This window comes from Adiantum capillus-veneris, chromosome 5 (assembly GCF_014529385.1).
Source record: "Adiantum capillus-veneris isolate H3 chromosome 5, ASM1452938v2, whole genome shotgun sequence".
Taxonomy (NCBI): domain Eukaryota; kingdom Viridiplantae; phylum Streptophyta; class Polypodiopsida; order Polypodiales; family Pteridaceae; genus Adiantum; species Adiantum capillus-veneris.
The window spans coordinates 48,949,082-48,961,377 of NC_140935.1; the positions used below are offsets into that span (position 1 = coordinate 48,949,082).

At 42.3% G+C, this 12,296-nt stretch overlaps 1 protein-coding gene and 1 pseudogene across 1 annotated transcript; both read left to right on the forward strand.

Moving 5' to 3' along the window:
- Positions 1 to 2,312: 2,312 nt before the first annotated feature.
- Positions 2,313 to 3,581, forward strand: LOC147457274 (uncharacterized; annotated as a pseudogene).
- A 3,462-nt stretch (positions 3,582 to 7,043) lies between these two features.
- LOC147457275 (pentatricopeptide repeat-containing protein At3g16610-like) lies at positions 7,044 to 10,009 on the forward strand. Its single transcript, XM_086512217.1, has one exon. The coding sequence runs from the start codon at positions 7,194 to 7,196 to the stop codon at positions 9,681 to 9,683; it is 2,490 nt and encodes an 829-aa protein (XP_086368343.1). The 5' UTR covers positions 7,044 to 7,193; the 3' UTR covers positions 9,684 to 10,009.
- The last annotated feature ends 2,287 nt before the right edge of the window (positions 10,010 to 12,296 follow it).

The following is a 12,296-nucleotide window of genomic DNA, read 5'->3' on the forward strand; positions in this document are numbered from 1 at the left end:
CTCCTCTCTTCTCCGTTGCTGCACACACTCACACACGCTCCCGCTCGCGCACTTCAAAAACTGCCACCAAAATGACTGCAAGAATGCTGAAAAGGCGTTGTACCTGTGTGCGTATCTACAACACCTGTAAACTAGGTGTATGTGTGTGTATATGCAAAACTTGTAAACTAGGTGTATGTGGGCTCAAAAGCCCCCCTCAGTGTCGGGTCTTGGGATTGAAAGACTTGCTCTGATACCAATTGAAGGGCGTGAAACCTCGTGCACATGCATGCAAGGAGAAGAGGAAGGAAGCACGATTGGGGGAAACACACAGCTGCAAGTGCACATAACTTATGTCTCTTTATTGTATTTATGTATATGAGTACCAAAGACGGTTAATAGGTTAGGTTAGTTTCACACGGGTCGGCCACATCGGATTTACCCAACAATCAATTCTCTTAAATTTAGAATAATGAGAGTTTACGTCTACTCCATGACTCAATGAAGCATAAGAGAGACATATTAGACTAAAATCAAATAAAAGCTAAGTCTATGTTCAAGAGTTAAGCACTAGCCTTCAAATCATGGGTTTGAAGCTCAAGGCTAGGCCACTCAAAGAATGACCCCTCAAGGACGTGCTTCTCAAGAATGCTTAGCGGGTGCTTATCTCTACACAATGTGATTTCTTTAATAGGCATGGACTCCAATCTCTATACAATATGCATAAATTCCCATCTATCATAGGATATACAATGTGGAATTCTTAATGATCTCAAAACTATAAAAAATCAAATGAAAAAATTATGGGCATATTCTCTTTGCTTGATGCATATATTAATTTTTGCTAACACTAGTATTGTGTGCACTTGAAATTCCCCTTCACTGTCTCCATCTATGCATCATTCATATAGCCGTATTTCCAATAATTGGTATTAAAGACGGCTTCAACACCACTTGTAGCGTCACCAACATCCTTTTGACTCACTTTCTCATATTGAAGTGATTTTTTGTGAGTGCTCACAGCGTGACATAACCTTTACGCAAGCTCGTAGAACTTGATATCTTCAAATTTTGATTTGGGCTCATTGACCTTAGTTTCCAATGTTGGTAGTGCTATGTAGGCAAATTTGTCCTTTTCTGGCAATATTTTGATAGTAAATATTTTTGCAAAAGAGACACTTTGTAGTCTCCTATATAGCACATGTTTGTTTTACACAATTTTCCTCTATATACATGCAACTTTTGCATCAAGTGCAGGTACCGACCCCATGGTTAATAACAATGATGTTTTCCATAAGTCGTGGACAAACTGAATGGGGATAACCACCCACTTTGGGCATACATGATGCAACATCTCTTTGTTGCTAAGGGCATTTAGAACATTGGCCAAGGTTATGATGTAAAACTAAGTTCTATGGATACATGTTTTTTGGACAATTGTGTAGGTTCTAGCGGTTTCACTATAAGAGTTGTTCTGCTTGTTGCTGAGAAGGCATGTAGGTATGTTAATGATGCATGGCTCATGCATTGATTGTGATTTCTCTTAAGCATTCCATTACTCCGCACATTTGCTCAACATGAATAACAAAGTAGGCATGGTAGAGACTAGCTTCTTTGTATGCACCCCCTAATTTGACAAAAATTATGTACGTGCATAAGGAGTTGGATGAGTTACAATCAAAGGCTATGCACGAAGAGGATGTTTTTTTTTGCAGTGATTAAAGATTTTCATGAATAGTCGATTTTTATTGGTGAGGTCATTCTTGACAATTCTCTTGGGTAGAAAGTTTTTGATGATGGTTTGCTATATTCTTATTAGATATTTGCCTCCACCAAGAGCTATTGTTTTGTGTCAAAGTACATTGAGACATTGCTATGTGGGTTTAAAGTTGACAATTGCAAACCTATTGCTACACCTATGGAGACAGGTTTGAAGTTTAGTCTGCATTAGCAAGTAGGTGATACGATTTTGGAAAAGGACGCATTAAGGCGAATATGAGGAGATTCTTTCAAAGTTGCATGGTCTCGTGACTCGTCACCCTTCTCTCTCTCTCTCTCTCTCTCTCTCTCTCTCTCTCTCTCTCTCTCTCTCTCAAGCGTTTCGAGTAGTCTCCTTCCTTGTGTGTTTTTTTTTTTTTTTTTCGGGGGGGGGGGGGGGGGGGGGGGGGGGGGGGATGATTCGTAGTCAGGGGCTGTTGTTGTAGATAGATTGTGAGGTGGCCCTTAAGGCAATGCCTCTTTCTCTCTTTGTGTGCAAGAGAGGGCGAACCAATGGCTCTCTCTCTCTGTCTCTCATTCATATATGTGTGTGCGAAGGCAATGATTGCTTGTCGATGGCTGTTGGGGACAGAGGCGTGCAAGGTTTTAGAGCAGATTGTGAGTTGGGGGCTGTGGGAGAGAGGTGTGTGTGGGGGTGGACATGCAGGGTGAGATTGTTAGCTGGGGGCTATGGGAGAGAAGTGGGTGGTGGGGGGTATGCAGAGTCATGTTGTTAGTCAGGGGCTTTTGGAGAGAGGTATAGGAGGTGTAGCACTGCAATAGCAAAGGGCATTTTGGGGAGGTCGGGGGCAGGGGGCGCATGCAAACGTCACCTTTGTTGGATTAAGGTTGCCAAGAATAGCATGGGGAATCTCTCAAATAATTGATTTTATTTGAAGTAGGTCAGATGTTGACTTCATTATCATATAGCCACGTTCAAAAATCTGGAAGGACCTTCATCCACGTGGCAGCGATTTGGTAACGGCTCCATTATTTTTAACAACTCCTCTCGTTTTCTTAATCACCAATTAAAAAAGCGAGCATTTGTATAATCTGCCTTAGCCCTTCAACACTTCCTTCATGTTTTGCATGTACCTCCTCAATTCGGCATTCGGCAAGATGAATAGACTTTTCCTGAATGATTTTTGTGTTGGCTCTTCTCTTCATGTTGCAACAAGTGAGACCAATCAAGTTTGAGTGGGGTGCAATAGGGGACGTGAACTTTTCCTGCTTCATGTGCTGGTTCTTCTTTTCAGGTTGCAACAAGTGAGAGGAATCAATTTTGAGTGGGGTGCAACAGGCAGGGACGTGAACTTTGCATCATGAACTTTGTATATGATGGCGATGCCTCCGTGTATGCTCCACACCACCTCAAACTTACTCTCGACTTGGTGGACGTTTTCTTACATGCTAGTTCCGTGGAATGCGCTATGTACAGCCCATCTCCCTCTGCTCCAACACCCCCAACCCACATGTTTTCCAAGCCTCCTTCAACACTTCCATCATGTTTCACATGTCAGCAAGCCTCCTCAATTCATCGGCCTACCACGGTGACGACATTGCCTTTTTTGTGAGCACCGCTGTACTTAATGCACTCCCAGTCCCTCCTCTTTGCACCACTTATAAAGGCTTGTTTGGGGGCATCTTATGTTTTATCTCCTTCACACATTTTGCACATGAGGCACAAGGGACCCATCATTTTTGCTATCAAGTTCGACTCATCGCAAGTGAGCTGGCATCTCATGTTGGCTTCAACGTCAGCAGTTGCACGATATGCTCAACATGGCTATGATAAGGAAGCTTCTTTTCACAAGATTCGAAGCACATACCTCCAAAAACTTTGAAAACCTTCCCCTGGATGAGAGAATTCATGATGAGAGTGCTAGTCAAGGGTTGTTCAGAAAGGAAGATGTCATGCGTGGCACTGTTTGGCTGATATTTATGCCAACTACGGTGTGCTTAAGAAAGCAGAAAAAGTGCTTAAAGAGCTTCTTGTCTCGAATGTCGCGTTTTAGAATACATTGATTGTGGATGTGCGCAACAAGAGCTCAGGGGCCGTTGATGAAAAAATATGTCGTGCTTGGCAATGCCTTGCTCAATCTGTATGCCAGATATGGTGTGCTTGAGAAAACAAAAAAGTGCTTGAGGAGCTTCTTGCTTGGAATGTCGCCTCTCTGAATGCAGTGATTGCGGGATGTGCGTAACAAGAGCAGGGCCAGGAAGCTCTAGGATTTTTTCAACAGATGCAATCACCTATGCTTGCATCTTGAAGGTATGTGGCTCTACGCAAAATGCTGATATGGGCACAAAAATTCACAATTATCTTGTCAGTCAGAGTTTGTTGAAAAAAGATGTTGTGCTTGGCACATGGGTATCAGAATTCATGATTGGATTGCTAGTCAGGGGCTGTTGACTGCAAGATATATGCAACATGGATATGGGAAAAAGATTTTACCAAATGCGAAGTGAGGGATGCTTGCTAGACAAAGTCTCTTGGAGTGCTCTTATAGCCCTGGGATGCTTTAGACAAATGCAAAGTGAGAATTTCCCACATTGAGTTTGTTGATAAGGTATTTTTGGTGAAAAAATATCGTACTTGGCGGTGCTTTGGTCTACATGTATGTCAAATGTGGTGCTCCCATGACAACAAAAAAAGCTCTTGATGGGCTTTCCCTCCGGAATTTCATCACCTCAAACGCATTGATTGTTGGATATGCCCAACTTCATTGTGCTAGGATAGCTCTGGAAGGGGATGCAAACGGAAGGCTTTTCTCCAAATGAATTCATCTACGCTTGCACCTTGAACGCCAGTGGCTATATGCAAGCCGTTGACATGGATGAGAAAATTGATATCTGGTCCGGCGTTGTTGGTGAAGGATGTCATGCTTGGCAGTGCTTGGTTGATATGTGTGGTACTGTCATGAAAGCATGAAAAGATGAAAAGTTCTTGATTGGCATTATCTTTGGAATGTCATCACCTGCAACGTGTTAGTTGCAAGATATTCCTAATATGCTTGTCTCGCAAGAAAGCTCTTGACTGTTTTTACGAACCTCTTTCTCGAAATACATTCACCTATGCTTGCACCTTGAAGGCTTGTGGCCTTATGGAAGACTTTCACATGGGTATCAAAATTCACAATGCGATTGCTAGTCGGGGGTTGTTGAGAGTTCGATGTCATGCTTGGCGGTGGTTTGATCAATATTATACCAAATGTGGCGTCTTCACAATAGCACAAAAACTTCTTGAAGGGTATCCTCCGTGGGATGTCGTCTCTTGCACCGGGTTAAGTGCAAGAGATGCCCAACATCGTTGATGTAAGGAAGTGCATCGGCTATAGACATTCAATCGCGTGGTGAGTAAGCATTATCATTTTTTGATTTTTGACACTGAGAACGTAGTTTATGGATGCACTGAAAATTGTACGCTGTTGTGGGAATGGCACGTTCCCTCGTATTATAAAAATTGTGGAGGACTCTGCAAACTCCCCCATGCAAGGAGACTTGATTGCATGTTTTTTTTTTTTTGAAACATAAAAATGGAACAACAAACAATTAATAAGATTGACATCTTGTATGATCACAAACATTGAGCTTGACAAGACTCTAACCCTCCTTGTGGTTCAGACCTTGCGAAGCACTACGAGGTGCACCTCTGAACCACAAAGATCGGTATCCCAAACACACTCTCAAGTAAAAAAGTCTAACACGCTTTGATGAAAACTGTGTGTGTGTGTGTGTGCGTGTGCGTGTGCGCGTGCGCGTGCGCGCTTCATTTTCTCTGTAAAAAAATGGTAACACCCTTTGATGAGATTTTTTTCTCTCTAATTTTACTCACCTACTCTTCCACCTCGAAGGTTTGTGACCTTATACGAGATCTTCAAACACAATTCATTTTCTCAGTTTTCAACTAACAAAATCTAGGCAACAAGCAGTATTTGGAACACAAGTCAAGCGTAGACAAGCAGAGCATGATGAGGAGCTAAAAGGAACGGGTTTTGCTTTTCTGAGCATATTGATTCTACGATATATCCAAGTTGGTTGTGGCAAGAAACTAGATGCAAAGAGAAGGCATGTCTCTAATTGCAATCACCTACGCTTACACCTCGAAAGCTTGTGGCCTTATACAAGATTTTCAAACACAATTCATTTTCTTAGTTTTCAATTAGCAAAATCCAGAGAACAAGCAATATTCAAAACACAAGTCAACCAAAGACAGGTAGACTATGATGAGGTGCTAACGACAATGGGTTATGCTTTTTAGACTAGATTGATTACAGGATATACCCAACCTGGCTATGGCAAGAAAGGTATGGGTTGTTTTTACCAAATGCAAAGGGAAGGCCTCTCTCTAATTGCAATTACATACGCTTCCACCTCGAAGGCTTGTGGCCTTATGCAAGACCTTTACATGTATGCTTTCTTTATTCACGATGAGATTGCTAGCCAGGGGCTATCGAAGCAAGATGCCATGCTTGTCGGTGCTTTCATCTATATGTATGTCAAATGTGGTGCTGTCACAATAGTACGATAAGTTTTTGATGGGGATCCTCTCTAGGTTGTCATCTCTTGGAGTGAGTGGATTGCAGGATATGGTCAACCTGGCTATTTTTACAAGATACGAAGGAAAGACATGTCTCTAATTGCAATCACCTATGCTTCCACCTCGAAAGCAACAAAGTTCTACGCTGGTTTAAGGGATCGTCTCTCTCCAAACACTTCTTCCAGTTCAGTCAGCTCTTTGAAAGTATGTGGCCTTACACAACGCCTTGACACGGATGAGAATCCACAGTGAGATTGCAAGATATACCAATAGGAGCAGATAAGCATCATATCGATAAACTCATCACGTACTAGAGATGATACTAATCAAGAAACAAGAAAACTTGCTTTGGTGAAAGGTAACAAGCGCTCTCTCTCTCTCTCTCATTTGTTCTCTCTCCATTTTCTTCTCTATGGATATATACTCTTGTTGAATCTTCAAATGACACAACCATACTCACACAAAGACAAGAATGCAGACAACAATGCGACATTGAATCAATTTAAAAGCTAAGAACATATTTAGACATATCAACATTGGGACATGAAGATCATGGCATTGTCAACTCAAAATAATAGGATTCAAAAAAACACACACTCTCTCTCTCTCTCTCTCTCTCTCTCTCTCTCTCTCTCATTCAATACAAATGCGGCTAAAGAAGCACTCTAAACAAGTGAACAGCATTCGCTTTTTAAGTGGCTACTCAATTAACTTACGTGAACAGGATTCGCTTCTTAAGTGGCTACTCAATTAACTTACGTGAAGAACTCGATTAACTCATTCTCTTCACATAAGAAAAATACAGATAGACTCTCCAGGCAGACGTCAGCTCTCTGAGAATGGGCAGCTCGCAAGAAGAACTCTAGCCCGCTCAACATGTCGGCGGCTCGAACCCTCTCCTTCATGCTGACAGAGCATGTCTCTGGCTTCTTGTTCTACGCTGAAATTACATAAGCTGGTAAGCAGTAGGCAATCTCAACTTTCATCTCTATTACAAGACTGCATCAGAAGCGTTGATGTACAAGCGGGCAGATGCCTTCATGAACGCATTTTGAGAGAGTCGTTAGAATTGCAGCCCTCGTTGGGTAGTCAGCTGATTCGTCTCTATGCCCTTGGTGGGTGCTTACCAGATGCAAATTATGTTTTCACTCAAATATCAAAGCCGAATGTGTATGCATGCAGTACCATCATTTCTGCAAATGCCAAGCTTGGCCAAAGCGCTGATGCAATCAACCTTTACTGCAAGATGCAGGAGATGCCTCTCAATACAGATAGTTATGTCCTAGTGGCTACCCTCAGGGCTTGCGCTGAGGATAGCATTTTCTTTAAAGAAGGAAAGATACTGCACCATCATGCAATTGAACTCAACGCACACTTGGATGCTTACGTTATAAGCTCTCTTATTGGTTTTTATGCAAGTGGTGGAGCTCTTGATGATTCATACATAATTTTTAGTAGGTTAATAAGGCCTGATAGGGTGCAATGGGGCATTATGATCGGTGCATATTCTCAACATGGACATGGTCTCCAAGCCCTTTATTTATACAAGAAGATGCAGGAAGGAGGCATGGATGTTGATGAAGTGATTTTTCTTTGTGCTCTGAAGGCATGTTGCAATGTTGGGAGCACCGAAGATCTAGGAATTCTTCACACACACACAGCTTTGTATGGTTTAGAGAATGACATCTCATTAGGGAATGCACTTGTGGATGCATATGCGAAATGTGGAAATATTAAGGAGGCACACAATGTCTTTATGGCTCTTCCAAGACGGGATGTTGTAACATGGGGTGCCATTATTGAGGGGTATGCACAACATGGGCTTGCTGAAAGTGCTCTTCATCTTTTCCAAGAAATGCAAGAGGAGAATGTAGACACGGATGGAGTAGTTGTAATGAGTTGTCTGAAAGCATGCTCTCATTCAAGTACATTGAATGATGGTAAGCTGATACATTTTTACATTTTGATGAACAACTTTGAGTTAGATCTTCAAGTTGGCTGTTCTGTTGTAGACATGTATGCCAAGTGTGGCAGCATAGATGATGCATTCACATCATTCCAGAAGTTACCTCGTCGTAACGTAGTGACATCGAACACAATAATTTCCGCCTTTCTTCAGCATGGCCGTTCACAAGAGGCTGCTTGTTTATTTCAACAGATGTTGCATCAGCATATAATTCCTAATGAACTGACATTCGTCTTTTTAGTGAAGGTGTGCTCAGACATGATGGACCTTTGTTTAGGTAGGATAGTACACACTTTCATTATCGAATATAACGCTGAACTCGGTGTGTTGGCAATCAACACGCTCATCGATATGTATGCGAAGTGTGGAAACCTTAATGATGCCCATTTTCTGTTTGATAGGTCGTCAAAACAAGATGTAGTCTCATGGGGAGTGCTAATTTCAGGGTTTGTGCAGCATGGTCGATGTGAGGAGGGCTGCAAATACTTTTGGCAAATGCTAGGTGAGGGGCTGGAAGCTGATGAAGCTGCTTGTCTTGGCGGTCTCAAAGCATGCACAGGTATGGGGGATTTAGGTTTAGGTAGGCTAGTTCATGCAGAGATAATTGGAAGGAAGGGTGAATATGAGACGTCAATTGGAAATAGTCTAATTGACTTCTATGGCAAATGTGGAAGCTTTAAAGATGCATACGCAGTGTTTGCAGATCTAAAGAAACGAGACAAGGTATCATATAATGCCATGATTGCCGCATGTGCTCACCATAGTCAATTTCAGAAATCCTTGCATCTTTTTGGAGAGATGGTTGAGGGAGGTATGTCTCCAACTCAAGTCACGCTTGCCTGTGCTATTAGTGCTTGTACTAACATTGTGGCCATCAACTACGGCAAGCTGATTCACAACCTTTTTGTTGAGATGGGACTTCAAGAGGACTTGTACGTCACCAATGCCCTTGTCGCCATGTATGGAAAGTGTGGCAGTCCAGAGGCAGCTCTTAAAGTTTTCAATGATTCCTCTCATAGGGATACTGTAACTTGGAATGCCATAATTTCTGGATGTGCGCAGCATAGTTTGTACAAACATGCTAAGATCTGTTTTGAGCACATGTGTAAAGCAGGTGTAAAGCCAGATGGGGTTACATTTCTCTGTCTCTTATCTTCCTGTGCGCATGCAGGGTCAGTAGAGGAAGGTCAGCGTCTTTTCAAGTCTATGAAGAGGGACTATGGGTTAACACCCACTCCTGACCATTATAGCTGCATGCTTGATTTGCTTGGACGGGCTGGTTGCATTGAGGAGGCCGCAGATTTTCACGATTGTACACCATGTGAAACAAGTGTAGAGGGACAGACCTCCTTACTTAGTCATTGCAAGGAGAAGGGATTTGTGGAGGTGGGAAACTTATGCTTCAATCAGCTCATGGACTTGAAGGACCAAGATACTTAAGATTACATGGGCATTTTGCATGCCAATTTAAATGCAGCACCATCAGATAAAAGACCTTTCTTGGATGTGTCTTGAGAAGATACACATGCAAGAGGTGCTGGCTTTTTCTTGAATAAAATGATCTCCAACGGATGAATGGACAATGCAAACCTCTAATTTCTTGGATCATGTCATTAGGAGAGGGGGGCTTTAACTGTTGTGTTAACATCTTGGTAGAAGTCGGTAAACAAAATTTCACTGTGTGAAAAGTCAACAAATTTGAAGGTATCTAGTCTTGGAACGTTGTATGGTCTAATCCAATTATTTTCTGTAAGCAATCTTGTTCACGTGTAATATATTTTCTACATTGGGTGCAGGCTTTAAGACTTACCTTAGAAAGCATTATTGAGCACAATTGATGGTGGGACGACTTGGTACTGGTCAGTGACATGATTACCTTACTTTTTGTAATTGAGTCATACATAACAATGCTATGCTTGAAGTTTGTCTTTCTTTTATGCTCCTTGTATGACCCCCCTCCCTTATAATCTTGTGGTATATTGTAACAGGCTTGGACACTCCACGTCAAGATTCTACTGTGACACAACTCAAATTCGCTTCAAAACAGTTCACAATTGATTCGACACGGCCTGGCGGAGTTCCGTGCCAAGAGGAAGACTGGCGTCCCTTTCGGTATTTCTTTTTATATTAATCTTCGAGCTAAGTACAACTCCCTTGGGTGCTCACTCTCAGACTCTGTGTCTAGATGCTCTGCAGAGGGAGTCCCCTTGGGTTTCTTATAAAGGTTACAAGGGATGCCAAAAGCAGAGCCCCAAAAGCTGTCAATTTAAAAGCATTCAAATTAAAGCAACTTGTTCCCAAAAGTTGCCCAATAATTTGCGTAAAACTTCAGCCTTGCATTGCGTAGCCAAAAAGCATTGTTGTACGGAATCTGTCACGTCAGCACTGAGCTCTTTTCCGGTGTGCTTTGCGGGGCTGTCGTACAGGTCTGCCACGTCAGCAAGACAGCGTGAATTGCGGAAATCTGCAGTAGCCACATCAGCAATTTTAGGGTTTGTTCGGGGCTGCCTTGCTGCACCATTTCCTGCTGCCCAATCTAGAGGTCATGCCACGTCACCGGTTTGTGACATACCCCCCTCTTGAAAGCATTGTAATCACCCTTCATTACGACTGTAAAACAGACAGAGGCCATAAACTGTCTTAACAGACACTAACTGCTAGTACCGATGCACTAGGAACACACATCTAGCACATGTACCAATCGAAAGTCACATCACACGACATCACAGGACATCACTTGACATCACATGACAAATCATATTCAAAATTCATTCGGATCTCAGACCATGATTTATCGGCAACGTATTTAGCAATCGCATCTAGATCTGCTCGAGATCTCATAGATGCTCGATTGACTAATCCCTATTGCAACCATGTCTATCGAGATCTTTCAGATCGAAATGCTGCAGTCATTTCGTCTATTAGCTCTTGCACTTAAACAAGTCAAGAATAAGTTAGTATCATGTTCGGGAATTCCAATTCATAAAGTTATTGCACTTAAACAAGTCAAGAATAAGTTAGTATCATGTTCGGGAATTCTAGTTCATAAAGTCGTACAGTAGAATACTGTCAGCTCACAATATCCCTGAAGCTCAAAGAGACTTCAATGACTTTAGTATCAAAAATCGAGGCATCTGTTGACAAAGAAGCGGAGTAACTTGTGCATACCCGTTGTACCAGATCTCCGGCCAAGGTGAATTCAGGGTTCCATTTGGAATAGACTATGCTAAACCAAAAGCTTCAAGGTAAAGATTCACATTTCGAGGAGTATCTGCCAGGTTCTCCTCCTCCATTCACTTCGCATCCCATGCGGAGCAGGTCTTGAATTTAACCAAGGACCGTCTTATCGCTTTACCTTCTAATGTTATGTGCCAATCTCTGTTTTGGAACGAGTATCTGCTCGTTTTTGTCCACTTCGGGTTGTTCATCTGGCTCCCCATCATCGGGCACATCGCCTTCAAAAGGCTTCAAGAGACTCACAGGAAAAACATTGTGAATTCTCCAAGTATTGGGCAGCTTGAGTCCAAAGGAGACTTCATTTATCTTTTCGGAAAATCTCGAAAGGTCCACACTATCTCATGCTAAGCTTTCAAGAAAGCCGCTCCTTTCCCTTTTTCTTTCTCGGACGGGCCTTCCCAAAATGTAAGAGCACCCAATCGTTCTCCTTCAATTTTAAATCACGACGAAGTCGATTTGCTGCATTTTTCTAAGATTTCTTGAAAGCCTTCCGGACCAAGTCCCTCGTGAACTCGTCGGCTTCAAAGAAAAATGTCACGTGACACATCCGAACCCTATGTGTCCATGGACAAGCTACACCACAGCAGGTTCAGTCAGTTCAGTCAAGTTTAGATTAGCAGTGATCTGGCACTTTTGTGAGTCTATTTGTAGACCGTGCATGCCCAGTCACTTAGCATAGATGCATATCCTCCGGTTGCACGCAGCATGATCATCAAAATTCCCATCAAAATCCATTAGCATCAGTTAGGGGAATTTTCCAGATTTAACCTATTTTTCTATTTTTGGTTATTTTCACTTATTATTTTTAAGTGACTT